This window comes from Suillus bovinus, assembly GCF_016758785.1.
Source record: "Suillus bovinus strain UH-Sbo-P2 chromosome Unknown EDB93scaffold_12, whole genome shotgun sequence".
Lineage (NCBI taxonomy): Eukaryota > Fungi > Basidiomycota > Agaricomycetes > Boletales > Suillaceae > Suillus > Suillus bovinus.
In genome coordinates, this window is record NW_024542068.1 from 14814 (window position 1) to 41963 (window position 27150).

The 27150-nt window shown below is 48.3% G+C and overlaps 13 protein-coding genes and 1 non-coding gene across 14 annotated transcripts; 7 read left to right on the plus strand and 7 right to left on the minus strand.

The window, feature by feature from the left end:
* Positions 1–52: 52 nt before the first annotated feature.
* On the plus strand, positions 53–2696 carry EDB93DRAFT_1247878 (meiotically up-regulated 71 protein; the record flags this gene model as incomplete). Its single annotated transcript, XM_041452643.1, has 11 exons — positions 53–170; positions 215–420; positions 467–543; positions 593–773; positions 821–1277; positions 1331–1614; positions 1665–1892; positions 1948–2098; positions 2148–2201; positions 2250–2507; positions 2563–2696. The coding sequence occupies 11 exons, from the start codon at positions 53–55 to the stop codon at positions 2694–2696; spliced, it is 2148 nt and encodes a 715-aa protein (XP_041310064.1).
* A 681-nt stretch (positions 2697–3377) lies between these two features.
* Positions 3378–4314, minus strand: EDB93DRAFT_1335794 (uncharacterized protein; the record flags this gene model as incomplete). The annotated part of the gene is made up of 4 exons (XM_041455315.1): positions 3378–3454; positions 3575–3693; positions 3742–3926; positions 3979–4314. 4 exons carry the CDS (start codon positions 4312–4314, stop codon positions 3399–3401), a joined length of 696 nt encoding a protein of 231 aa, XP_041310065.1. The 3' UTR covers positions 3378–3398.
* A 191-nt stretch (positions 4315–4505) lies between these two features.
* Positions 4506–6789, plus strand: EDB93DRAFT_1080599 (uncharacterized protein; the record flags this gene model as incomplete). The annotated part of the gene is made up of 9 exons (XM_041445550.1): positions 4506–4563; positions 4612–4667; positions 4723–4776; positions 4831–4859; positions 4909–5044; positions 5095–5603; positions 5658–6063; positions 6125–6503; positions 6551–6789. 9 exons carry the CDS (start codon positions 4506–4508, stop codon positions 6787–6789), a joined length of 1866 nt encoding a protein of 621 aa, XP_041310066.1.
* Positions 6790–7017: 228 nt separating this feature from the next.
* On the minus strand, positions 7018–8494 carry EDB93DRAFT_1080753 (uncharacterized protein; the record flags this gene model as incomplete). Its single annotated transcript, XM_041445569.1, has 2 exons — positions 7018–7964; positions 8014–8494. 2 exons carry the CDS (start codon positions 8492–8494, stop codon positions 7018–7020), a joined length of 1428 nt encoding a protein of 475 aa, XP_041310067.1.
* Positions 8495–8502: 8 nt separating this feature from the next.
* On the minus strand, positions 8503–9367 carry EDB93DRAFT_1130355 (uncharacterized protein). The gene has a single exon (XM_041448917.1). The coding sequence runs from the start codon at positions 9218–9220 to the stop codon at positions 8567–8569; it is 654 nt and encodes a 217-aa protein (XP_041310068.1). The 5' UTR covers positions 9221–9367; the 3' UTR covers positions 8503–8566.
* Positions 9368–12189: 2822 nt separating this feature from the next.
* On the plus strand, positions 12190–12405 carry EDB93DRAFT_1080846 (uncharacterized protein; the record flags this gene model as incomplete). The annotated part of the gene is made up of 1 exon (XM_041445576.1): positions 12190–12405. The coding sequence occupies one exon, from the start codon at positions 12190–12192 to the stop codon at positions 12403–12405; it is 216 nt and encodes a 71-aa protein (XP_041310069.1).
* On the plus strand, positions 12356–13270 carry EDB93DRAFT_123953 (acyl-CoA N-acyltransferase). Its single transcript, XM_041451643.1, has one exon. The coding sequence runs from the start codon at positions 12532–12534 to the stop codon at positions 13162–13164; it is 633 nt and encodes a 210-aa protein (XP_041310070.1). The 5' UTR covers positions 12356–12531; the 3' UTR covers positions 13165–13270.
* A 1333-nt stretch (positions 13271–14603) lies between these two features.
* EDB93DRAFT_1081142 (DUF1212-domain-containing protein) lies at positions 14604–16435 on the plus strand (the record flags this gene model as incomplete). Its single annotated transcript, XM_041445594.1, has 5 exons — positions 14604–14793; positions 14844–15348; positions 15400–15524; positions 15573–16213; positions 16271–16435. 5 exons carry the CDS (start codon positions 14604–14606, stop codon positions 16433–16435), a joined length of 1626 nt encoding a protein of 541 aa, XP_041310071.1.
* A 42-nt stretch (positions 16436–16477) lies between these two features.
* On the minus strand, positions 16478–18729 carry EDB93DRAFT_1130371 (tRNA synthetases class II core domain (F)-domain-containing protein). Its single transcript, XM_041448918.1, has 10 exons — positions 18529–18729; positions 18237–18476; positions 18066–18184; positions 17924–18016; positions 17739–17867; positions 17567–17682; positions 17126–17518; positions 16976–17052; positions 16765–16925; positions 16478–16689 (listed from the first exon to the last, which is right to left on the minus strand). Exons 1-10 carry the CDS (start codon positions 18691–18693, stop codon positions 16605–16607), a joined length of 1578 nt encoding a protein of 525 aa, XP_041310072.1. The 5' UTR covers positions 18694–18729; the 3' UTR covers positions 16478–16604.
* Positions 18730–20538, plus strand: EDB93DRAFT_1130373 (Pex12 amino terminal region-domain-containing protein). The gene is made up of 5 exons (XM_041448919.1): positions 18730–18987; positions 19034–19178; positions 19229–19448; positions 19505–19622; positions 19670–20538. Exons 1-5 carry the CDS (start codon positions 18787–18789, stop codon positions 20315–20317), a joined length of 1332 nt encoding a protein of 443 aa, XP_041310073.1. The 5' UTR covers positions 18730–18786; the 3' UTR covers positions 20318–20538.
* EDB93DRAFT_t45 lies at positions 20471–20552 on the minus strand. The gene has a single exon. It is a non-coding gene; the product is annotated as a tRNA-His (tRNA).
* Positions 20553–20669: 117 nt separating this feature from the next.
* EDB93DRAFT_1130375 (uncharacterized protein) lies at positions 20670–21832 on the minus strand. Its single transcript, XM_041448920.1, has 4 exons — positions 21609–21832; positions 21426–21553; positions 21094–21358; positions 20670–21035 (listed from the first exon to the last, which is right to left on the minus strand). Exons 1-4 carry the CDS (start codon positions 21800–21802, stop codon positions 20807–20809), a joined length of 816 nt encoding a protein of 271 aa, XP_041310074.1. The 5' UTR covers positions 21803–21832; the 3' UTR covers positions 20670–20806.
* Positions 21833–22065: 233 nt separating this feature from the next.
* EDB93DRAFT_1239249 (FolC bifunctional protein) lies at positions 22066–24126 on the plus strand (the record flags this gene model as incomplete). Its single annotated transcript, XM_041451616.1, has 13 exons — positions 22066–22233; positions 22285–22399; positions 22452–22576; positions 22634–22717; positions 22764–22928; positions 22979–23056; positions 23111–23168; positions 23213–23291; positions 23379–23555; positions 23612–23670; positions 23696–23856; positions 23898–23989; positions 24024–24126. 13 exons carry the CDS (start codon positions 22066–22068, stop codon positions 24124–24126), a joined length of 1464 nt encoding a protein of 487 aa, XP_041310075.1.
* Positions 24127–24646: 520 nt separating this feature from the next.
* EDB93DRAFT_1101945 (Mechanosensitive ion channel-domain-containing protein) lies at positions 24647–27010 on the minus strand (the record flags this gene model as incomplete). Its single annotated transcript, XM_041447159.1, has 9 exons — positions 24647–24675; positions 24696–25002; positions 25054–25116; positions 25176–25361; positions 25410–25526; positions 25575–25609; positions 25660–26242; positions 26298–26429; positions 26483–27010. 9 exons carry the CDS (start codon positions 27008–27010, stop codon positions 24647–24649), a joined length of 1980 nt encoding a protein of 659 aa, XP_041310076.1.
* Positions 27011–27150: the final 140 nt, after the last annotated feature.

Genomic DNA, 27150 nt, shown 5'->3' on the forward strand with positions numbered 1-27150 from the left:
TTAATCATTTTCTACCTAGCTCTAGATACAAAGTTACATAACGCTGCAGACAATGAAGTACGTCGCACTCCTTAGCGGAGGGAAAGACAGCTGTTACAACTTGTCCCACTGCAATGCCAACGGTCACCAACTTGTAGCTGCAGCGACCCTCTCCCCGCAATCAGGAAAAGGTCTGACTTTACCTTTCTTCCTCGAAAACGCCTCATCTCCATAGATGAGATCGACTCGTATATGTACCAGACAGTAGGCCAAGACGCGATCGAATTCGTAGCTCGCGCTCTCGAAGTTCCGCTCTATCGACATGTCATACAAGGTGATGCTATCGAGCAAAATGCAGAATATGGTTCGCGTAGTGCTGGGGGAGCTGGCGTGTTGGGGGATGAGACAGAGGATCTCTATACTTTATTAGAGCACGTCAAGGTTAGATCCAACTCTCTCCAATCTCACCCTGTCTTATAGCAACCAGGTTCACCACCCTGATGTGCAAGGCGTCTCAGTCGGCGCTATTCTCTCAAATTACCAACGCGTTCGCGTCGAGCATGTGTGCGTATTGGCCACGTATAAGTTGGTTTTTAGTGTTCACGTTTAATAGGTGTCGTCGTCTATCCCTTACGCCATTAGCCTACCTCTGGCAGCGCGATCAAGCCAAATTGCTGTCTGAGATGATTGCAGCCAGGCTTGAAAGTGTGCTAATAAAAGTAGCAGGCATCGGTCTCACAGCAAAACACCTAGGAAAAACATTAAATGAAATGCAGGACACCCTCACGCGATTGGTGCGTCCATTTATTCCACATAAACAAGTTGATTGATTTTCTTGCAGAACAACCTTTATGGTTTGCATATCTGTGGTGAAGGTGGAGAGTACGAAACTCTTACTCTTGACAGCCCGTCCTTCAAACATCGTGTTGTGCTGGATGAGACAGAAGTTGTGATGCATACAGACAATGAATTTGCGCCTGTTGCATATTTGCGTATTAAACAAGCCTCGCTCCACCCCAAAGAATCGTATACGGATGGCAGGGTCGAGATTCCCCCACTCTTGGATGATAGATTCGATGAATTGAAAAACGTGGTCGAAACTTCAGTCCTAGAGGAATCCGAGAACGGCTCTAGCAGCACATATGAACCGACCAACAAAATACACCACATCCCAGATCATCCGTCAACACGCGCTATCGGATCATGGCTCGCGATCGGAAACATCCATCCAGGCTCAGCTCTAGGCTCAGAAACACCCCTCGAAGAACGAGTCCGTGACTGCTTCGTTCAATTACAAGGTATCAATATATCATTTGCATCATTTTCATATCCAGTCCCAATAGGCTTACAGGAATTCTGCAATCACATGGTCTGCGCATGGAAGATGTGGCTAATGTTACACTCTTACTGCCTTCCCTTGCCCCCCAGATATTCGCAGCTGCAAACAAGGCATACGCTGAGTTCTTTGGTGTTTCACCTCCTTCGAGATGTTGTGTGGGTGTGGATCTTCCTGAGGGGATGGGTGTGTTACTTGAATGTGTCGCGCGCAAGGATAACACAAGGAGGGCACTCCATGTACAGGGCTTGAGCTACTGGGCACCTGCTAATATCGGTCCTTATTCACAAGCTATCACCGTGCGTCCAGCCTTTCGCGACGCGAGATACCTTTCTAATTTTTAGATCAGGTGGAGCCGTATGTTTTTGTATCCGGCCAGATCGGTCTACTCCCTCCGTCTTTGACGCTCCCTTCTCCATCTTCATTGGCACTTGAAACTGCGTTGGTGTTCCAGCACACAGATCGCGTCATTCGTGCCGCTGACACTGCAGGGGGGCATGTGCTACTTTCGCTATATTGGCTTGTTGACGATGCTGATATCATGCACATTCGACGGGCTTGTGAAACATTTTGCGAGGTTAGCTGAGATATCAAAAACTTACAATCAAGATTGATATTGATATTACATCTAGGAAACCCCAACATTGTTCTTGGTAGTTGCGTCCCTCCCGCGCGGTGCACGCGTCGAGAAACAAGTATTGGTGCATACAGGAAAATTTGCGGTCCTAGACGAAGAGGAAGACACTTTCACACAAATATCTCGCACTCCGGAGTTTTTGTCTGGTAGGTGCAAGCATATCTGAATCATCCTCACGTGCTCATGTATTCCTAGGGGATATCCACGCCGAACGCACCCAGATATTTCACACTGTGGAGCTCCTATCTGGTGCGTAGGACAAGTAGGAATTGGCCTCTCGTGCTCAAGCATTTTCAGATGTTGATCCCGAGTGCGGTGTGAAAGCATCGAGCGAAGTAATCCTCGGTTCTACTAGGCCGCCCATATTGAACTGGCAAGTTTCTCGATTTAACGTATCGGGGACCTCGCCGCAGTGCGTGGTTATTTGCGCTCGTGGACATCCATCGCAGGAGGATGCAATCGAACTTGGAAAAATACCGTTGCTCAATGCATTTTGGGCAACAGCGCTCTCAGCAAGATTGTTTCACAAAGTAGAAGCTGATTTTTTACCCAGTTGTACGTTGGATCTCAGACTCCGAGATTTTTATGCTGATGATCGGTTTTCGACCAGGGTCATCAGTCTCGCGCGTCCTGTTTGAAGACAGGGATATTCCTGCAATCACGTACATCCCTTGCCGATATATCGGTGCTCGTGGGAATGATGAACAGTGGGATTGGGCGGTGGCCTTTGTGGGCGTCTCGTGATTCAATGGACACCAACACAACCCATCTTTTGAATCATACCATGTCCTACTCAATAACGACTGTATTTGACCATTCTATGTCGTAAACATGCACATAATGCCTAAACCATTCAAGGAAATCGACGCAATGTATTACGACTTGTGTGATTGACCTATGGATAAGTAAGTTTTCAGTTCAACACGGGATGGAGTTGACCTGACTGTATTAATTGCTTTAGTGGACTGCGAAGGCATTCTACGTTTATCGCTGACGACGACAATGAAAGTGAAATAAAGCTTCCCGGGATAGACACCACAAACGAACACATTGCATGTCGAATGTCAGATAGTTGGATGATTTTCCCGTCAAAGAGGCACTGTTTGGGAATCCAATGACCTTTTAAAGCGTAGGATGGGCCGCCATATGTACTAAATTTTTGACCACTTCACCGAACATGCAAGCCAATGCGTGATCAAGGGTTTCCTGCATTTCGTGCAATGATTTTTCAGTTTGTCAGGCCAATGCCTGCTACTTTGATAAGCAAGCTTTTGATTACATGTTCTATCGCTCAAGATCACCGTCACAACTGATCAGAAACAACTTGTTTCTGCATTATCATCTTAACAACAATCTTACTCACTTTGACATGCGCCATCTTAAGGTGGCAGAGTCACCTCAGGAAAGTTGTGTTTGAAAGTCCCTAGCATGATAATTTATGTGATTCTACTTCCCTCCTTTCCCATCCCCGCTAGGAGAGTCCTCGGCAGGCCCAGAAATCACTGATCGAATATCGCAGTCAGTATATGCTTCGCAACAAAGGAAAGGTACAAGAAGACGAGCCGGTTGAGCCTTATGAAACTGGCTTCACGTCGCAACACAGAAGAAACCCGAAAACTCACGCAATGCCCCTAGAACAACAACCATATATATCCAATACTTCTGCACGAAACTTTTCTCAGGAACAGGCGCTACTGGCTCGCCTTCAGGCGTGAGCGGAGGTGGGATCCGCAACTCAGGTCTACAGTATGTCAGTCAGACAAGCTCAAGAACGCGAGAGAAGGCATACAGAGGCGCCATCCGTGGTGACTTGAGCACCACACTCGCATTATGTGCTGGGTAGCTCCCCGTGTTTGTCACAGGGCATATTCCATCTTGAGGTACAGGCGAAACGGAATAGTCGATCGCAAATGGTTCTCCCGTCGCAGAGAAATGGATAACTATATTTGCGGATGTGGAGGAAGGGAGTAGACACTATATGGAATATCGGTCCTTCACTCATAAATCGAAATAAATCATGACTGACTGCTTTGATACTCGACACGGACCCCTCCAATTCTGGACGCTCGATTGCGATGTGGTACATTGCACCCTGCATATTAGGGTTGACTGCTTTTGAGAACTCTGCGAGGTCATCTTTTAATGACTCTGCTAGTGACAATGAGCAGGTGAGCCAGTGGGTGGAAATGGATTTGAAGGATGGGATAGAGACAGTTCCGAGCTCAGCCCATGGTATCACGGGAAGGTCAGGGTGCACAACACGGTGCATTAAGCGTAGCTCGGTGGTTTCATGGGTTTGGGATGCAACCAGCTGGCAGAACAGTGATGACGTTAGGAGTGCGAAGAATATTGGGATATACATGTTGGAACTCGTCAGTGCACATGCGAAGCACTTATTGTGGTAGGACACCGGTATAACCTGGAGTATCCGGGGGTCTCCCACTTGACTCGATATGATCATTTGATAGTTGTCTTCAAGTCTGATCTAGCAAGCAATCCTGAAGTCCAGCTACATCCTGCTGGCTTCATATACTCTATTATCCAGAACAAATCATGCCTACAATCTCAGTAGACAAAGCCGAGCTTTTTGAGCGGCTCGGACGTCACTATAGTACGTCCTCATCCAACTGTGTTTTCTCTACGTCTGATCACATCGCAGCCACGGAGGAATTCGGTAGTTTGTGCTTTGACTATGGACTAGAATTAGATGAAGACGTACGCCCTTCTTGATTTTTCTACAGCCAGAATGATTTGCTGAACGAATAAAAAGACCACGTCGGAGGTAGAAGCTGCGATCAAGAAAGGACTTCCCGCAGAACGTCCCGTGCGTCTCGATTTCTAGTAAGCTAATCGCACGCATGCTCATACTTTGCTCTAGCAATTAAAAATTGAAGTACCCGCAAACAGGTGTGCTGCCAGTCGGCGCAACCTCAATGTCCATCTGACTAGCACGCAGATACGATCTGGTCTGTCTAGAAGGTATCTCCCGTGCCTTGCGCGCTTTTCTAGGAAAAGAAAATCCGCCGCAGTATACACTTGCATATCCCCCAGGCGGTGAGAAAGATCTCATCACCGTAACCATCTCCGAAGAGGTACGCTTGCCCTTCGCATTATCCGTATTAACAAACATTACCACACCCAGACCCAACGCGTCCGTCCCTTCTTCGCATGTGCAGTGCTTCGCAACATCAAATTTACGCCCATAAGCTACGCGTCCTTCATTGACCTCCAAGACAAACTACATCAAAACATCGGGCGCAGGCGAAGTCTCGTCGCCATCGGAACACATGACCTCGACACCCTCACCCCTCCGTTTCGATATGAAGCTCGTATACCCACTAACATCGCTTTCGCGCCTCTCGGTCGTGAAACGGTGCACACCGCTGCAGAGCTCATGCAGATCTACGAATCGGACAAACATCTCTCCCGGTACTTGCACATCATTCGAGATTCTGATGTCTATCCGATCATCTATGATGCAGAGGACCATGTGTTGAGTATGCCCCCCATCATCAATTCGGAGCATAGTAAGATCACACTGGAGACTAAGAATGTGTTCATTGATACGACTGCCACGGACGATACGAAGTTGCAGATCGTGATCAATATGGTGGCGAGCATGTTTTCGGAGTATTGTGCCGAGCCTTTCACGTACGTCGTTGTGGGCTCGTAGTTTGGTTCGGAGAGCTGAAGATTTGTTGTTAGGATTGAGCCTTGCAAGATCGTCTTTCCTGACGGTTCGACGCGCATATCTCCTGATATCACTCCACGCACAGTGACTGCCCGCGCATCGTACATCAACTCTTGCACCTCTCTTTCCCTAACACCCGCCACAATTCAGTCCCTCCTAACGCGTATGACCCTCTCACCCACCCTCTCACCCGATGACCCCGACGCTCTAATCGTTTCACTTCCATGCACGCGTCCTGATATCTTCCACGAAGTCGACGTAATGGAAGACGCAGCGGTCGCATACGGGTTCAACAACCTCCCAGATATCTTCCCCCAGACTAGCACAGTCGCACAACCTTTGCCGATCAGCAGGCTCACGGACGTCATCCGGAGGGAATGGGCGATGGCAGGATGGGTCGAAGCGTTACCTTTCATTCTCGTACGTTCCCTCCTCTTCCTTTCCTACCTCAGCGCACAAAATATCTAACAAAATCCAATAGTGCTCACACGAAGAAAACTTTTCCTTTATGGGCCGTCCTGACCCCGGTTCCCTAGCAGTAAAAATTGCCAACCCCAAAACCCTCGAATTCCAGGTAGTCCGCACATCCCTCTTACCAGGACTCCTCAAAACCATTCGCGAGAATCGCTCGCATGCTCTCCCAATCCGCGTTTTCGAGCTCAGCGACGTCGTGTTCAAAGATACAACCCGGGAGAGACAAGCACGAAATGAGAGACATGCGGGGGCGGTGTGGTGTGCGAGGAGTGCGGGTTTCGAGGTCGTACATGGGTTGTTGGATAGGGCTATGAAGATGTTGGAGATTCCGAGGGTTGGGAAGGGGGATGGGAGGGATGTGGGGTATTATATCAAGGAGGGGGATGGTATGTTTTGGCTCTTGTTTGCGTAACGTGGTACTGATGTGTTTTAGATCCTGCGTACTTCCCTGGACGCGCAGCGACTATCTATTACCGCCCACCACCCCCAAAGACATCAAAAACAGGCGAACTTGCTGATAAACTCAAGAACACGCTGCACATCAATCAAGACCGAGACATCGTGATCGGCACGCTGGGTGTGCTACACCCCACCGTGCTCGAAAAATTCGAGATAACCTACCCCTGCTCAGCCCTGGAATTCAACATGGAAGTTTTTCTGGAGCGGTCATAGTTGACGATGGCGGGAAATAAATTGCGTAGAAGGATATAAGATGTACTTGAAATGAAATCTAATTTCGAAAGACGAAAAGACGCCAAGAAACAGATTTGCAATAAATACGACTGTATGAACGATTGTGACCATCATCGTTTTAATCCTAGAAAAATAGATAATACGTCTGGCGATAAAAAGCATGATACACGGTACATCCATTCCTTGAAATCCGAAGCTTGAACGACTTTATAAGAGACCTGCAGCGCGCAAGTCTTCGCACAGCCTGCGCTCGCGCTCGATTGCTCGCCTGATCCGACGTGCATGGTCTGGATCGGTTGGGACGAGCGATTGCATTTCCAACGCTGTATCCCTGCTAACTATGTCATCACCTACATGGGAAGAAGACACCTGTTCCAGTCCATCTGCACCTGAAGATGCTGTTTGTGTGGGAACGCGGAACATTCCGAGACGCTCAAAGAGTGATTGTCTCCTGGTCTCCTCGTCTGTTGTTGGCTGTGACGCGGTAGAACTGGAAGACGAGATAATGCCGCGTTCCCAGCGCTTAACACGCCAGAAACCAAAAACGCTTGTGAGAAGGAGGAACCAGCCGGCTGTCATGAGGAAGAAGGAAAGCCATTCACTGGCTGCTGCGTTTGTGAGGAACCCATTGTTCCCTTCATCTCCTTCTCCGGAGTTGGACCAGGAAGACATGTGGTCGGTAGAAGCGAATGTAGTGCTGTTAAGACGATCGAGGTTGGCATCCAACCACTCACTGGCGTCTTGAGCGCTTGCAAATGTGGGCCAGGCATCGGCTGGGTCTGAGCCTAGAGGTGCACCGTTTACGTTATCTAGTTGCGCACGGAGGTTAAAGCCCCACTGGATCAAAGTGACGCCGAGACCTGCCCTACTGCCGTAGCGAGCGGCGTGGGTTGTGTGCATGACCCATGTGAGAACAAAACCGACAAATTGGAAGGTGCTGCTGATGAGGGCGTTCCAGAGGAAAGAGAAAAGGGTGCCTGTGGGAAGGCCATCTACGACGACACAGCCTTGGGAGAGAGTGAGGGACGCATGGACGGAAGAAGGAAGGAAGATCGAATGAGTGTGGTAAGGGGGAGCAGCATCAGCCTGAGCTGCTGCGTAAGTGGGAGGAGCTGTGTTGGAAGATTCTTCTGGAACAAGGTATACGTTGTCTCCTGTACAAGAGTCAATACGTTCTTTGATAAAAGATCGATTGATGATTACCATCCTGAACACGTACGCCTTGCGATGGTTTGGCAGCTACGTTACTGAATACGCCATCATTTCTGGTGCCTCCTCCAATGGGAGTGCGAGAGCTAGCCCCAGTAGTAAGACCCCATCTGTTGACATAATGAGACGGTAAAATAGTAGCTGCGGTTCGCTTCCACCATGGCCCTGTTGGGGGTGGGGGCAAAGAGTCTACTGTAAAGACGGGTATTATGCCATTAGAATTTCCAAATTCATTGGGTACAGCATGAGAAGATGGTTGTGGGGGAGAACCAGGAGGAGGTTGGTCGTAGTCGCAAATCGGAGACTCGAAATTATAGGTTGAAGGATTCGAAGGATTTGGGTGAGTCAGAGGACTTGATTCATCTAGATCATCGCCGTCGTAGTCGTCGTCATCTTGCTCGTCGAAAGCAGCTTCAAGTTCTGTTGAATCTGGGTCCGTGCGTGGATTAGGAAGTGGAGCATAACGATTAGACATGGTACGAGACGAAGAGGATTACAGCAATAATAAATAAATAAAAACAATCAACCCCATTAGCTAAGTCCTTAGCTAAGCCCCTATGAAGAAACTACTTTGACCGTAAACCGGACCGTTAGGCGGTGAGCACCCTGGTGAACCAGCTCCACTGGCATTTCTAACCATTCTAGTAACTCGCTCACAGCTCTCCATCCTGGCTTGCATCATCCTTTCAAACATCTCTAAAATCTCCACTCCAGGCTCCTTTCCACTAGATCCAAGTACAGCTTGTCCTGCAGTCTGGTTGCTGTGAGCAAACGCCGGTAACATAGGTGGTGGTGCACGCTGTTTTACGATTCCACCTCTGGGCATTCCTCTCGTCGTTGCAATACCCTCTAGCTTCAATCCAAATGCCTTCTTTCTCTTCATCCACTTGCTCGTTTCAGATGTTTCTTCAATGGAGTCCGGCTCCTCCTTCTCCATCTCTCCTTCTTCATCTGCCGCTGCTGCTGTACTAGCGTCTCGTTCTTGCAGTGTCATCTCTAGTTGTGCACGTGTGCGATACACCCACATCCGTTCCTGATGATAGAACGCGACTAAATTTTCGAGAAGCGTAATTGTCGATTCGACAGGATGTAATCCAACCCGTGGTGGTGAGGAGGGCGGTGTGGGTAGTAGTGTATTCATAGCCATAGTCGCTTGTTGTTGAGCATAAGACTGCTGGTCTATGTACCCTGACGAGAGCATCGTATAGAATAGTCTAGATGTTATGCTCGAGAATCCAAGATATCAAGACCGAGACTAGAAGGTGGTAAGGGAAAAAGTCGAAAGTGCCCTAGTTATAAACTTCGCATGATTTGGGCTAGCCCTCGGTCTAGACTGTGCTTTATTCGGCCAATCGCAATTCGGCACCCCAATTTACTGCGGGTTACATGCGGGGTTACAATATTATGTAATGAACGATCAACTACGTTGCACTTTCCTGACGGGTTACAACGTTCTTGTCTGCCGGCGGTCATAACTGCAGCAGCCCTCTCCCCCAGATCAGGTAAAGGTGTCTGCCCTCAGCTCTCTTACCTGAACTTCCAGCCTCATATCCATGGATGAGGTCGACTCGTATATGTACTATACGTGTCAGAGGGTAGACCGAGACGCGACCGAGACGCACTCCGAGTCGAAGTTTTGCCGCGCTCTATCGACGCGTCATACAAGGTGACGCTAATGAGCAGAATGCGAGGAGTTGGTGTGTTGGCACTGTTGGGGGATAGAACCGAGGATCTCTACAGATTCAATATTACATGACATCAATGTCAGATCCGACCTATACAAATCTTGCTCTTATCTCATTGCCACCAGGTTCACAACCCAGACCTGCAAGGCGTGCCGGTCGGTACTATTATTCCACATTACCGACGGTCAAATACGTGTACGTTTCGGCGATACATCGTCCAGGTTATAATAATTACGCTCGACCAGTGCCATCAAGAGATGTAGAAAAGGCAGGGGCCTTATAGACTAATCAGTACTGCCCGACATGGGTACATTACCCCAATGGACAGGAATTGTAATTGAAAAGAGAAGAAAAAAGGTGCCGTCGTCTCTCCCTTACGTCCTTGGGCAACTTCGGGCAACAGACCAAGGTGGATTGCTGTCCGAGATGATTGCAGCCGGGATTAAAAGCGCGCTCAAACATAGCAAGCATATGAACTACGCCGCATTCCAGACCACCCGTCATACATCAACATGCGCTATCGGATCATGACTCGCAATTTGAAACACCCAGCCGACCCTTCTCTAGACTCAGAAGTATCCCTTTCCCAACAAGTTCGCACCTACTTCATTCAATTACAAGGTATCAACTGCTCCATTGAATCCATCCCTTGCGTCATTTTCATATACAACAATCGTGCTACAGGAATTCTGGCACCACGCGATCTGTGCATGGAAGATCATCGATGAGGTGGTGCCAGTCGGCGCAACCGCAGTGTACGTCTAGCATGCATATACGACCTGGTCTATCTAGAAGGTATCTCCCGCGCCTTTCCAAGAAAAGAAGATCTACCGCAGTATACACTCGCATATCCTCCAGGCGGTGAGAAAGATCTCATCACCGTAACCACTTCCAAGAGATACACCTACTCCTCGCATTGTCCGCACTAATAAATATTGCCACTCCACGCACCCATCCCTTCTTCGCATGTGAAGTGCTTCGCAACATCGATGCCCTCATAATCGAATCGGAGCATAGTAAGATCACGCTGGAGACTAAGAATGTATTCATTGATGCGACTGTCACGGATTGCAGATCATAATTACATAATACAATTTAGTTTCGTATAGCGCTCTCGCCCACGACCCCGACACTCTTGCACGCTTCCTGATATCTTCTGTGATGTTGACATAAACAGAAGACGCAGCAGTTGCGTAGTCGGATTCCTCTTGCCAGGGCTCCTCGAAATCATCCGCGAGAACTGCTCGCACGCTCTTATGGGACGCGAGTCAGTGGCTTAATTATACCAATGTCATAAACGATACAAAGGTGTACTGCATGTGCCCCAAGCAGATAATAAAGGTTACTGGATCGCCCAACACTGCCTCTTCGACACATGCAATACCAACCATGGAGTGATTTAGTGCCAGCATGTATCTATCCCGGGAAGTGTTATTCCATTGTCGTCGTTAGCGATATGTGTAGCGTGCTTTCGCAGTTCACAAATACAGAATCACTGAAGCAAGTCTTGTCGGCTCCGAGGAAGATTGTGAACTTACTTGTCTATGGCCAATCACCCAAGTTGCAGTTTATTCAGTTGGTTTTCTTGAATGGTTTTGGGACTATGTAACTACATTTATATATTAGACATCAAGGGATTAAAGGATAGTCACAGGTACAAGCATGTGCGACTTTCTGTGGGGCTCTAGCAGAATGTCATTGCTTCCATTCACTGACAAGATGTGCCCTGAAAGTAGCCACGCAACAAACCACTCCCCTTCCTTTCCCATATAAAACCGCAACGCCCATATACGACCTACACGCAGGGAATAACATGTTCCTATCTGTACTTGAAAAATCAGCAATATGGATCACATACTGCTGGCAACATATTTCATGCTCACTTCCTGTGTAATAACATCCTGGAACAGAAAGAAGCAACGAAGCGACCACCGCCCATGACTCTTGTCTTGTACCTGAACCTCGTCTTGCGGACAACCCAAAAATTGTCTCAAGGAGTCATCATTGGCTGATTGTGCAAGATGAATTAATCGATGCTCTCTAGCGGCATGAAGCACCATGCACTTATTTCTCAACCCTGCTGCCTGAACAATGTGTTGTCGCCACCATTATGCACGCAAGACGCAAGCCGGAATAGCAAGCATCAGAAATAGGAAGCAGGTGATGAATTGGGAATGAAGTTCAGAAACGCCCAAATGGCTTCTCGGCGGTTGTTTACGATCACCCGATATAGCGGCGTGTAATCCTCGATTTTGGGTTATTGCAGGAGTTTGGAGAACACTGCTGCTGGGAGAGTGGCAGCTGACAGTTTGAGCGACAAGGGGATGTAATCGGGAGAGGAGATTGTTGATACCGTTGATGCACCATACAAGGAGGGTGAGGCCATAGTAGTCCACAACATGGAGCGGCGCCCTGCTCATACCTTATTCCCACGCGGCCCTAATATGGATATGATGGTCCGTGCGCTGTTTGTGAAATGTATATAATGGTCGTTGTCAAGAAATGTAAACTTCATACTTACCTTGATGGCATGAGCTCCTTCATGTACCCGGGTTTGTGGGCTGTGAGGACCCTTCATAAGCACGGCGACCTTGTCCATACAGAGGGTAATCACGGTTTGTATGAGCTCAGGTTCATGCACCGTCTCAATATTTTCCAGTCCTGCCACGGCCACTCTGGCTGGGCAGGCCTTCCTTTTTGATCTTTGTTGGTCCTAACCCTAACCCTATGTATTTCTAAAAACAAATATACTATCATATCATTCACTGCATCCACCCATGTGAGTTCATGCACATATATTGTGATTCCCGGCGCTCAGATTATCATCATGGCCCCCATCATCCGACCAGCCACAAAAGCTGACCAGTCTGCCCTATCCAACATTTGCTTGCTCACCGCAAATGCAGGCACATCGTCCGAGCACTTACATTCCCATCCTGCCCTCCCAGGCCTTATCTACGCGCTCCCCTACCTCAACCTTGGATCAACATGGGGTTTCGTGCTTGACAACGACGGAGAAGTCGTAGGGTATACTCTCGGCGCGTTAGACACCCACAAATTCGAGGAGAGTGCAGAAGCAGACTGGTGGCCCTCGCTCAGAGCCCGTTACGCGCCCTTACTGCAAGACTCTGAGGCAGCTCTCACGCCTGCGGATAGAGCTTATATCAACACCATAACCACCTTCCCAAAAGCAAGTGATGCAATGATGGCGTTTGCACCTGCACATCTGCACATCGACATTCTGCCAAGCCATCAGCGGCAAGGATGGGGGCGGAAGTTGATTGCACGCGCGATAGAGAATTTGAAAGAAAATGGTGTCAAGAGCGTTTGGTTGGGCATGGATCCGAAGAATACAGAGGCGGCCGCGTTTTATACCCGATTGGGTTTCAGGAAGTTTGAGGGCGCAGAGGAGGGCATCATGGGTATCACGGTGCAGGAGTGGGAGGAGTATACCGTTTAAAGTTCAACTGCGAATACAGAACGGTCCTTGATGACGCTGATACTGGGCACTCTTAGTGAACAATTGTAGAGTCGAATATCCGAGATGTGGTGAGCTGTATGCTGTCAACTTAAAGGCGGCGCTGATGTGTCTCCTCAGTGATTGATCTAAGAAGCAAGTCTCAACGCTCAGCACTACATGCTCACTGGTGTAAATTTGTGACCTATCCAAGTCATGGACTTGATCATGATCAGTCCCTGGGCGAGTGAATTTCTTGCACATTCATTTGACGAGGGGATCTGTGGGTTGCAGGTCACCCTGATGGTTTATGCGCGAAATCATTGCCCACATTCCACTTCTCGCATCGTCCGTATTGCCGTTCAATATAACAATCGGCTCAATTTAGAATCTCACTGGACACTATTGTGATTTCCTCATTCTACTGGTCTAAATTGAAATGACCCACATGCTGCTTTCCCTCGTATGTTTCAGTTCAAGGCTATATCGCCTGTCCACCTTTCTCTCCTACCTACTTTCTTCAGCATCCTCCTCAGTGACGCTATCAGCCTTCTTGCAGTCCTTGCCTCGAAAGCTAGACTTCCGTTGTTATCGAGCAAGTCATGTCACATAGCAACCCATATCTCGACGGAGACTCAGGCCGTTACCCACCACGATCCTCCACAAATACTTTCCAGCGACGCCAAGCGCAAAGGCAATCGCTAAATTCTTCTTTCGAACAACAGCAGCAACAAGTGCGACCCTCTATCAGCACTGGTCAGACTTCACGTATTCCCAGACCCTCTTCATTCAACCCGAGTCCGCGCTTTGTTGAGCATATTTTTCCCGAGTCCCAAATCCCTGAACCTCAAACCCCTGAATCTACAAGACCTCCGACCAGGGGGCCTCGTGCGTCAGTACCGGACTTCACAGACCCCTTCTCAGCTCAGGCCCATCTCCGAGCGTCACGAAGCAGACGACCGACGCTCCCAGGCTACGTGTCGGAAGCTCCAGTCGCTCCTAATCAAAGGTTTCGTGGTCGTGCTCACAATGATTCAGAGCCTACGCTATACGAAGAAGAGGACTCCAGATACTCAATGTCGTCTTATCAGCACCCGTATGATATCCCTCCACCACAAAATGCCCACATGTGGAACGATGACGAGCGGCATGTCGACTTTCGGGATAGTGAGGGGACTTTAACAGATATCGAGGCACAGACGGACGGCAAGGATGAGTACAAGGAGTATGACGATGTCGAGCTGGATGATGATGAGAAGGACGCGGACAATGACAATGACTTCGACTATTGCGACGTGAATGACAGAGATGGAAGAAGACGTGGTCTGTTCTCTAACCTCATCGATCTGTATGGAGTTGATGCCGAGGGGGAGAACGTCCCTTTTCAACGCCGTCGTTTTGCTCAGCTTGATGATTACGACGAAGAAATGGGCGGTGCACCCATGCAAAGATCGAATACAGATAATTCCCAACACTCGCAGCTGTTAGACCCAGATGATCCTACTATTACTGGTGTGAGGAAGAAATGTCTCGACGACTATGACGACGAGAAGCGGACGGCATTGAGGCAGATGGACTATCGCAGGCGTAGAAAGGAGAAACAGAAGATCAAGATTGAATTCAACGTTACTTGTGAGTCTTCTTTCTTGTCTGCTTAATTGGAGCTCATTGCACGGTTCCAGCCATCATCCATCGCCACAACTTCCTGCTCAAGCTTGCAAAAGCGTTGATGACCTTCGGTGCACCTTCTCACCGCATCGAATCACAGCTCCTTGCAGCAGCGCGCATCCTCGAAGTCGACGCCGAGTTCATCCATCTACCAAGCGTCATTATCTGTTCCTTCGGCGACAACGATACAATGACTTCGGAAACCCACTTCATCAAGTCCGGTGGCGGTCTTTCATTAGGCAGCCTGCACAAGGTCCACATCATCTATCGCGCTGTGGTGCACGACGAAGTCAGTGCGCGGAAGGCGACGGAGCAACTTGATGAACTGTTATTGGCAAAGCCGTTGTACCCGTGGTGGTTCAGATGTATCTTGAGTTTCTGGTTATCGGTCTTAATCTGCCCGCTGGCATTTGGAGGCTCGTTCATCGATATGGGGATCGCTGGCTGTGGCGCCTTTGTGTTGTGTTTCCTGCAACTCAGGATTGCCGCGAAGAGCGCTATGTACGCAAACGTCTTTGAGTAAGATCTCTCGATACTCGCATTTTTATCGTGATGCTCATGGTCTGCTAGGATTACAACGGCAATGCTGGTGTCCTTCACAGCACGAGGGCTTAGTAGTATCAGAAGCCAGATCTTCTGTTATACAGCTGTTTCGTCCTCTGCGATTATTGGTATTCTTCCCGGTTATTTGATCCGTAAGTGTCGCCCCCCTAGAGTCATTTCTCCCGCTGACCTATTTCTAGTGAGTAGTTCCTTGGAGCTGGCTTCTAAAAACATCGTCTGCGGTAGCGTTAAAATGGTATACGCCCTCATCTATACCCTCTTCTTGGGTTTCGGTTTGCAGATCGGATCAGACCTATACCTTCTCTTCGATCCAATTGCACGACACCACCTCACAGCGCTTGCCGCCGACATCTCCACGAGCGCCACCATTGTGGGCACATTCGCAGCAGACAACTCCACAAGTGGCAACTCCTCGCTCTCTTCGGGGTTAGGACCCGTCTATGGTACCTTCACCTTCACGAACAACACGAACGTGATGCAGACAGACATCATCGACGGATGTTACCGCCCTAAACACTTTGGCTGGTACCTCCAACCCTTCCCCTTCTGGACGCAGTTCCTTATTGTACCGTTGTTCAGTATCCTATCGTCCCTCGCGAATCTGCAACCGTGGCGGAGCAGGCAACTTCCAGTGATGGTGGTCATATCGTGCGCGAGTTATGCGAGCAACAAAGTTGCCAATCACTATATCTTCAATCGGAGCGATATCGTGAGCGCTATCGGGGCTTTTACTGTGGGATTGCTGGGGAATGTTTATTCGAGGAAGATGGGCGGGACGGCCTTTACGAGTATGGTTACGGGTGTGCTGTTCCTTGTACCAGTGGGTGCTAATTCTTGATGGGTTTGTTGGGGCTTGCTGATGATGAATGTTTTGTAGTCGGGTCTGTCGCAGGCGGGAGGTATCACAGCAGATGGAAGCGGTGTGGACATTGGAAGCGCAATGATAGCCGTCACGATCGGTATCACGGTTGGGCTGTTCATGTCCCAAGCGCTCGTGTACATGTTTGGGTCGAGGAAGAATGCTGCTGTATTCTCATTCTGAGCTTACCTTATGATACCTGAGCTGTAGAACATATATGCACGATATTGTATGAAAAAATTATGATTGCCTCAGTCGTTTTATTTTGCGTGACACTCGTTGAGTATGCACTTGAAATCATGGTGATACATTGTCGGTATCTTCTAAATCAGCATACATCCATCTGACGCATCTAGAACATGACAGCTGGCGAGTTCTCCACATTCTCAATGGACGTCTTGTGCCCGACAAGCGTTCTGATGTTGTTAACACCATACCTGTGTTACGAGTTTCAGTATCATGCTGCAATAAGAGAAGAAGGGGTGGAATAAGGCGAAGGAAAAACTACTCACCGGATCATAGTTGGTCGTTCGAGCCCGATTCCCCACCCGTGCACACGCACATCAGGTGGGAATCCCATGGGTGCAAGCATTTCAGGGCGGAACATGCCACTGTTCCCAATCTCGACCCATTTTTCAAGGTGGGAATGCCAGGCGAAGATCTCAAGAGAAGGCTATCAAATTCCAATCAGTATCTAAAATGGAGAGAAGGATTAAAACACACTTCTGTGTACGGGTTATACGCAGGTTTGAACCTCAGATTCTTCATCCCCATCTTCCGGAAGAAAGTCCGCATGAAACCTGTGCAGATGGAAAATTATCAGCAAATGTCTATGTGGAGGGAAGACAGATTGAGAAAATATCCACGACGCACCAATCAAATCTGCAAGTGTTAGATTCCGATCTGCAACAACGCCCTCAACTTGGTGGAATTCCGCAAGATGAGTAGCATCCATTGTCTCGTTACGGAACACGCGGTCAATACTGAAGAGTTTTGCTGGTCTGAATCCATCATGACTCGGATTTGCGATTCCAAGTTGCGATTTTGCGGTAAGGTCACCGTCGATATCTTCGCCTCGACACTTGGCTGCGAGTTTGTATAGCATAGCAGCGGAGGAGGCAGTTGTGTGGGTACGCAAGAGGAGTTTATGCGACTCCTCATGTGACCAGGGCGTACGGTAACCGATGCTGTCGTACCCACCGTGCTCATGCACGCGTGCGACGCGTTTATAGTAATCGGATGGTGGGGGGAGAGATGTCGAGGGATCTATAAAATTCTGATAAGCTGACAGGGGCAAGTAAGACAAGCACATACCAGAAAGATAGAAGGTATCTTGGAGTTCGCGCGCAGGATGTAGCTGGGGAACGAAGAGTGCATCGAAGCACCAGAACCCAGATTCGACGAAAGTCCCTGTGGGCATTTCTTCAAAACTGTAACATCCGTAATCAGACTATCATAATGCGGTTTCATTGCAATGATCACGCACCCCATTTCTAAGAAAATGCTACGGATCTCCTCGCGGACTTTAAGGATAGGGTGGAGAGCGCCGCCGGATGTGGGTATCCCGTCTGCGTCAAAGTTATATTTTTTGAAGGTGGATTTTTTCCAAGAGCCGCTAAGGATTAGAGCAGGATAAGCTTTGACACTGCTGCATTGGAACACTAAACCTACGAAGTGAGCATATCAACGGTCAAATCGGTCTCCGGTTTTGCAATCGAAGTAGTGAAATTGGCGCCCTTATGCACAGTAAACCATTGGCCCTTTCTTTACAATAGTCAGACTTTATAATTTACGTTGGAGGGATAAGTGGAACCTTTGTATGATAAGCTTGCGTTTTCGTAATTCAGCGAGTGCTTTTTCACCAGCCGCAAGCGTCCCTGACGACTCTAACTCGCGCAGCTCAATCTGTGTTGTATCTGTAATATTAGGCACCTAGCGGCCTATCAATCGCACAGTCATAGAGATATCAGCACGAAACACGCACGGCCTTGACAAAACCATTCCCCTCCTTCGCGATCCATCCACTCTTAAACGCGCGCCCCTGTCCGACTTTTGCAGCCTCATCTCCCACTGCTTTCTTGAGATCCTGCGCGCTGAGCGGGGCACTACCACGTTCGGGGAGGGCGGCCCAGACACGAGCCTCGTGCGAACCCTCACGCACGATCTGGACGCCCTCGGGCGTAAGTACATGCGATGAAATTTCATGTGTTTCATATGTTATCATCTGCGTGTTTACTCAATACAATATCATGAGAGAAAAGAAGGCAAAGACTAGCCTCCCGGCTGAGTAGCGAGTTCAGGGCACCGAGAATGGTGATCTGTGCATCATGACTGGATGCTGGGCTGGATTGACCAGAGATTTTTAGTGTGCGGGAATCTGGTAAAGTCGACTGAGCATCAAGAGTATCCAGTATCAACTGCTGTAGTTGTTCTGCCATCATCGACGTCGACAATCAGCTATTAGATCAAATCTAGTGAGTCAATTCAATATGTAATCACGTGCGCACTCCAACTTTGTATCCCCGCCTCCAACGATGAGCAGTCGCGTATGGCAGCAAGCATGGGACGCTGCACAGCCCCGCCTTCACTCCTTACAAGATGTCCTTGCGTCCCCAGCATTTACTAGACCTGATCCTCGTGTCATTCGCGTCGGACAGCTAGACGCTGAGCTCCTCGATGCTGAACTTGTTCACATACTCACGGAGCCCGTGTCGAAGGCCTTTGCGACCGTCAACGTACGCTTTCTACACGCTATTATGTTATCTGCTGACACATGAACAGGCATCCATGAAAGCTCGGTTTGAGCCTGAGCTAGCACTGCTCGTCCAGCTTGTACTTTATCGCTTCTCTGTTTGGAGTTCTGGTGCGAGTTATGGCGCAATGCTTCAGGGCCTGCGGTATTCTATTCCAAGTTCCAGCTTGAACCGCGAGTGAAAACCTCTTGCAAATATTCGACGTCTGAATGATATATAGCAGGGAGGACCCCACGACGACGACTACTGATTATTCATGGTGCACTCACCATCCTTGTTCCCTATTTCCGCAACCGACTCCATGCATATGCGCTTTCGCATGCATGGCCAGATGCCCCTGCCTCCGACACCCGTCGCCGTGCTTGGGCTGCATTGACGAGTCTTGAGACTGCACATGGCGCATTCAGTCTGCTCAACTTCGTTGCATTTTTATGGAATGGGAGGTACGTTCCCACAGTGCGTGTCATTGTTGGGGAATTTTCGACACGGTTTATTACAGGTACAGGACAATTGTTGACAGATTCCTAGCGATGAGGCTTGAACCTTCGCAGGGTCTCCTCAAACGTGATGTTAGTTATGAATTTATGAATCGCCAGATGGTCTGGCACGCATTTACAGTACGCCTTCCTTTATTTGCTTTCATCGCAGACTCATTCTGCTATAGGAATTTCTCCTCTTCCTCCTCCCGCTCATCAATCCTCGCTCCGTGACACGAAGGCTCACATCAGCATTTTCATCTATTCTCCCTGCCCCCTCCCCTATACAAAAGATACGTGCACCAAAACGTGGAAAGTATCATTCCCTCTCGCCAGACCAGTGCGCAATTTGTGCTGAGAACGCTTCCCTAAATGTGAACCTTGGTGATGCTGCCGGCGCACTGGCATCGTACACGCCGGCATTCCCTGCATCGTCACACGGCGATGTTGGTGATAATAATTCCGAGGGAGACGGAGAACCTCCATATCCAATAACAACGCCGTATCTTGCTTCTTGTGGACATGTTTATTGTTATGCTTGTCTTGCTGAGCGCATGCTCCGCGCCGCGGATGATGGCTCATGTGGATGGACATGTCTGCGATGCGCGGAGGAAGTAAGAAGTGCAGATCGATACAGGTTGGAAAGTGAAAGCGGAAGCCTTAAGCGTTCCACGTCGGGTGGGGCTGAAATTGAAAGCACGGGTGATGGAGAGAGAGAGAGAAGTGATGCAGACAGTAGTCAAGGTGACGAGGGGAGTGAATTCGATTTTAGTAGTGAGTTCGGGAGTGGGACAGGTAGCTTAGGAAGCTATACTTTTACAGGCAGCGAGGCTTAAACTTGAAGCTTGAAATTTGAAAGCTTAACGCCTTGCTGCAATGCTATCCCAATGATGTGCCAAACTTACATGTAATCAAGGCAGTAATGCACCGCTTGATGTTGCAAGACAGTTGAGAGGCAAAAGGGAGAGGAAAAAATAATGTCTGTGGTATGTCCCAGGGAGGATTCGAACTTCCGGCTTCGCAGAATTGTGTTTCCACAATGCGATGATTTAACCACTAATCGACAAGGACCGAAGTTCATCCAAGACAAATTGAATTAATGATGTGCGTCCAAGTTGTAGAAAACTTGAATGAAGTTCCAGCTATTTCGATCATTGCACCAAAGACTACTAAGTTATAGTGTATATCATCTTTGTATCTTTTTCTTGTCATTTGGCGTTAATAGCAATTGGAATAATAATAATAATAATAATAAATCATTGGTATCGGTACATTCTCTAGATCAGCCGCACACAGTGAGGACCAGCCTCGAAAAATATTCCCAGTCACAGCCCCTTCTTGTTCCCGAACATCTTTACCAAATCCATAGTGTTCCCAGGCTTAATGACCGTAAACTCCCACTCTCGCAATCTGCGGCCTGCCTTCACACTCTCGAATACCCACTCAGGCCGCACTACATGTGCAGGTACGCGCTTTGACACGAGGTGTTTATGAGTCTTCGAACCTGAGAGTTGTTGCGATGTGAGAATATGCGTAGCGCCGCTAGGGGACAGCCTGTGGGAGATTAATGGGAGATTAAGACTTGGGGGATCAGAAGAAAGATTGCGCTTACAACGTGACACCGCCAGCGCCAGAAACTACCCGTTTCATCTCGATGTCGGTTGTTCCTGCAAGATAGCCCCCGATATAGACGCGTACACCACTCAGCACACCCCTTTTCCCTTCTGTTTCATCTCTTTTTACTGGGTATAAGTCGCGCGCATTCTCATGCTTCTGGACTTCTAGCTTCTCAGAGCGCTCATCGAGGTACCCTCTTCCATGTTCGCCATTACGCCTGTCGGAGCGCTGGTGACCTGATGCGGCCGAAACAACATAGTCTGGACGTAATGTCAAAAGTTAATAATGAAATACGCAGGCAAAAGAGGGGGTAGAATATAAAAGTACCTGAACGTTCATATATATTAGAATGGGTAATTGGGTTTGACTCATCCGCAAGGGTGTTCAGCAGGTGCTTCGTGATTTCCCTAGCGGAGGGATTGGAGGTACTATCTTTTTTGAGAGGGGCCAAGAGCCTGTCGGGTGCTACGGTCAGTAAAAATGGAAGAATAAAACTTTAAAAATACATACCGGCGCAAGCGCGCCTTATCTTGTGCTACAGCCTCTGGGTAGTTTGACTTGGACATTTCATCTGGGAGGTTCAAGTTCTTGTTGGTCTTCGGTTTTGAAGAAGGGTATGGAGTAAATCGTGATGAGTTTGTACATTTCTCCTTTTCCTTGAAAGAGGAGCGTGCAGACTTTGTTACAGTTACAAACTTGTCCATGGTATGGTTGTTGCTTAGTGCATGTACAATATGGTTCGTGTTTCAGGAGGTGTTGTTCCATTTTTATCACGCGTTTTAATAGTTTGGTCATGTGATTTCGGAGTGACTCGCGCAATTGTGGTTAGCGCCTCCATAGCCACAGGTGCTGGCACTGCTATCTTCATGTGTGACGTTTGCTGATGCTCATTTCTTATCGTTTCAACTTCCTACCCATTGTTGTACATAACAAGAAACTAAAATTTTGTCGTTTTTACGGACGCAGGATGTCCACCACACCCATTCCGACTCGGACTTACAGGGATGCCATAGATGCATTGAACAGCCTTCAAACTAACGCTGCTGTCCTGGAGGCCGTGATTGCTGCAGGACCAAAGCTCAATCCTAATGCTACACCTGAAATGATTGATTATCTACGCCGGGTGGGCCTCGAGGTATGTCGTACGTCAATCTTACAGTTTGTTTATGAAGAAGTACCGTTACAGCCATCCCAGTTAAATAATCTGAATGTTATACATATCACGGGAACCAAAGGAAAGGGCTCTACAGGCGCATTTACGGAATCAATATTGAGGGCAGCTAGGCCAGGCTGGAAAACTGGTGTGCCTTACTTTCCCAGCTTTACGGGAGCGTCCTCTGACAAATAATACAGGCTTGTATACCTCTCCTCACCTGGTCGCTGTCCGTGAGCGTATTCGCATCAATGGAGAACCACTTTCAGAGGAGCAATTTACTCATTACTTCTTCGAGGTGTGGAATTTGCTCCAGAATACACAGGTATTTGGCCGTTTCTTGCAGTAATCGTTATACGTACCAGATAAACAACCCATTTAGTGCGCAGTCGCCACCATCCCCTTCATGCCAAACTACTTTCGCTACCTAACGCTCATGGCCTTTTACACCTTCTACCAACTCAAGGTGCGCGAGCAATCCCGACCATTTATCTGTCTAACTTTATCATCAGGTTGATGCGACAATTCTTGAGGTAGGCATTGGTGGACGCTCTGACAGCACAAATATTGTCCCCAAGCCAGTTGTTACAGGCGTTACCGCCCTCGGGTATGACCACACAAGAATTCTTGGGGAAAAGCTCAGTCAGATCGCATATCACAAGGGTGGAATATACAAGGCGCGTTTCTCTTTCAGGTTCATATCATAAGTGTTTGACTGATAGAATAGGAAGGGGTTCCAGCCCTGACTGTTCAACAGCCTGAGGAAGGCATAGTGGAGCTTGGTGTCTGTGCAGCAGAGAAGAGGGTAATTTGCACCCTCTTAAGACTTACCTGTAGCTCATACGTGTTTACACCGCAGGCATCTCAGTTCACAATTATTGACGCCCTCTCTTCCACCATCCCATTAGGCATGTTTTGTGACATCTTTCCGTTTACCTATAACATCAATCCGTTGTCATAGGTCTTGCCGGTGATCACCAGAGATCGAACGCGGGTCTCGCGGTACAATTAGTGCACACGTTCCTCAGCATCAAAGATCAGTCATACTCTCCCATGCCCATGTCGGATCCCAACACCAGTGATACTTCTAGCGCAACATGGAGCGGATCAGAGATAGAACCATTGAGATCCCTCCCTGCATCTTTTATGGATGGCCTCAAAAATGCTCACTGGCCTGGCCGTTGCCAGACAGTACTCGATCCGAAGCTTGAGGCTACGGCATGGTTCCTCGATGGGGCACATACAAAAGAGAGCCTTGCGTGCTGTCTGGAATGGTTTGTAAGCCCAGCAGTCGGGCTTCCTGTGTACGCTTGTTATCTGCATTGGTTTCAGTATCATCTCATTGATATTGGAATTTTAGTTCCCCCGTTTCTGACGAGCACCCACCGCGAGTGCTTATCTTCAATTGCACTAGTGGACGTTCAGGAGATACTTTCCTTGACAGCTATCCTACAAAAGATAGAGGAGCGACTGGCGATACATGGAAGCCGGGAGAAGAAGGAAGAATTTTTCGCCAAGGTCATTTTCTGTAGTAATGTGACCTATGCCAGCGGCAATTTCAAAGGCGGTAAGTATCCGTCACCCATCTCAAATGCAAGCTTATATGTGCATCCGGTAGACCTTATCCTCCGCGGCAATATCTACAGATGACAAGCCTCAATCTCAAGACTCAGAGAGAGATCGAAGCAGCCTGGAACAAGCTTGTCCCAACTTACTCTGGCACAGTGCACGTTCTGCCGTCCATTCGAAGACGCCGTAGAAGAAGCGTGTAGGACGCCCAACGTTAGCGTACTCGTCACGGGCAGCTTACACCTTGTAGGTGGTGTCATCGAGGTTGCAGGCTTGGCAGACAGAGCACTGAGCCCAAAAGCATGACAATATTTATGATTTCATCATCATTTTCACTGGGTTCTCATATAGCTATCTAACCTAGCATAGTACCGTCTCGAGTTTTTTTTTTCAAATCTGTCGATTCCCGGCTTTCAACACGCCGACCTTTGAGTTATTGGTTTCATTTACAGAGGTGCCGACTTGTTTACATCTAACTTACTGCAGCTACATATAACCACCCTTCAACAGGATTCTAGCTAGATATGTAGAGTCTGTTCCAGTTCGTGTAATCGTAACATAAGAAACTACACGCAATCCAAGTTCACAAGTTCGTCTTACTTCCATGCAGTAAGATTCTCTTCTCCGCCACGGGTATTCACCTCCACACCCACACTGCGGAACCCGCTCGTCGGGCGTGGAGAGTTGGGCAGCAGCACAGGCTGTACGGGCATCGTATATCTGACATCTAGATCCTCCAGAATGCTCTTCAGATGTTTCATGAACGCAGTTCTCCGCGTCCAGCGTCCTCCCCAGTCCTGCCAGTTTGGGCGATCTGAAGCAGGGATCAGACCCAGATATCCAACCCCAGTCGGGCTAGGTAAACAGACACTTACGTTCAACGGCTACCGTCAGATGTATCGCATTCTGAAACTCCATTTTGTCGATGTTCACCGCAGATCCACTCCATTCCCTATTATTTGCTGTGATGTAGGCTTGAATGCGTACCTTGAGCTGCTCAACAAGCTCGAGAGGTGTGTTGTATGCTACCATTAGCGTCGTGCTCTCCCACATGCTGTTTGACCGCCGCAAATTATGAACGAGCTTCGTGCTTGACAGCAGCGAGTTCGGTGCGATGATTTCTTGGCCGTCAACCCGGCGGAAAGTAGTAGAAAATAGACCAAATTCCTTGACAATGAGGTACTGGAGGGAGATTTGTTAGCTTGATACAAGTTGTTCGCGTGAGGAACACACCTGGTCGTCAATCATGACCAAATCGCCAACATCGAAGACATGCGTAGAAAATATGAAGATCATCTGTTCAAGCAGAGGTGAACTTGGTGTGCATAATAGATGAGCAAATTGCTCTAACTTACCGACTCAAAAAGCGTCTGCGCAGAGTGTCCGAAGATGAATGAAAATCCGAGAATAATCGTCGCAAGAGGAACAAGTGAGGCTAGTGTGTCGCTCCTATTAAAAATGAGGAGACATGTGAATAGAACACAGAGCAATGCAATGCAGACAAGAACTGCATCTAATTTCGCTACGGCTGAGTCGACGTCCTACATGAAGGGGTGAGCGGTATTTCTCGAATGAAGACATCGACTCACTTTCAGACTGGCAGTCAGGGCCTTACGCTCTCGATAAATCCTCTGTACAGCTTCTCTCATTTCTCGCTTGCTGATGTCACCATTGCCGTCTTTATCAAAAATAACAAAAGCAGCATGCTAGTGAAATTCTGAGATGAGTGAACTCATAGAAATGGAGCGACCCACCGCCTCAGCAGTCGAACGGAAATAAGGGTAGAAATCTATCGAGAAACGATATTGAGCCATTTTATTTATCATCAATTTATCATACCTTCAACGACAAGATGAGAGCGTCCAGGGCTGGCGACACTGAGAGCATGAAAGAGCTTTCTTGCGAGCTTCCGTGCAGAATCCAGGGCATAGAAGTCGCCACCCCGGTTAAAATTGGAATTCTTCAGCGCCACTTGCCCAATAGCACCGGTCAGTTGGTCGACAACAACAGTTGGCATATACTTCTTGCGTTGTCTTTTCACCTCGGCGCGTCTAGTATGGCGCTTTTTGTCTGACCGATGATGGTGTGCTTCGTGCTCGTTTTTCTCGAGAACAGGTGTAGCAGCTGTACTGGCCTGCCCACTGGTTGTTCCATCTGATTCATCTCGGCGGTGACCCTTACCGTGAAATGCGGAAAGGTCAAGTGCAGTCCCAAAAGAAGTCAGAGTATTTTTGCGACCTTTCTTGACGTTTGAACTTTTCTTTGCCGGAGCAGGTTGTGCATTTGATAGATGGTCCAGTGCCCTCAGTCCCGTCCGATTCTCCACAAGACGATCTGCGAGTGCACGTTGGTGGAAGTTGATGGCGACAAATCTTAAAAACAATTTTTCCACAAATAGAATGATACCCGCAGTAAAGAGAGCCTTTTGAATAAAATGACATTTAGCCAATGTGATAAAGACGAGAGGAGCATTTTACCTGCATGACACGGTTAATAATGACCCAGTACGCGCCAGGAGGTTCGTAAAAGGCCATGATTGCAGATAGCGCTACCCAGGCCCATGAAATACTGAGTAAGAGTTTTAGCCATGCCGAGACAGCAAGTGTCAACTACACCAATGGATTCAGTCGGACTGCCTACGAGAAGTCCAAGCAGTACATACTTCAATCTGTGTCTTCAAACGTTCGACTTGGCCACCAAGTAAGAAAATAACGTAGATCACAATGCGTGGAATTGTATCCACAACCAAATATGTCGCGCAGGAGGCTGCCCAGGTGATCGACAACCAAAGGGACCAAACACGGACTTGTAGCCGAGCACTTTGCTTGTCCTTGAACCTCAACTCCACTACCAGCAACGGAATTATGAAGAATGCAGCACCAAGAATGCCGACTAATAGAGCCCTGACTGGCCTTGCGAGCTTCATGAAGCCGAGCCACAGGGCCCTGCCCCTCCTCGCCTTTTTGGCAGTTTCAGGATTCTCTACTTGACTAGCGACTTCTTCTTCGTCCCAGTCAAATTCATCCGAAGAGTTTGTTGATGTCGTATCGGAATCGCCATCTTCTTCCACATGGGTTTGGTTCAGTGTCTCGGACTGGTTCCCTTTTTCATCCCGGGCACAGTCATATTCTTTGGACTTGGAATTGTCGAGGAGAGTGGTGTCGTCTTCAGGAGAGCGACGTCCAGGCATAATTATTCATCGAGCGGCGAAGTTCGAACGAGAAAAACCTTACCAACATCATGTGTCTCCACAGTAAATTATATAATATGGTTAAATTGTTAAACCTCGTTAACTCGTTACGTAGGGTACCCGTCGCCCACGTTATTGGG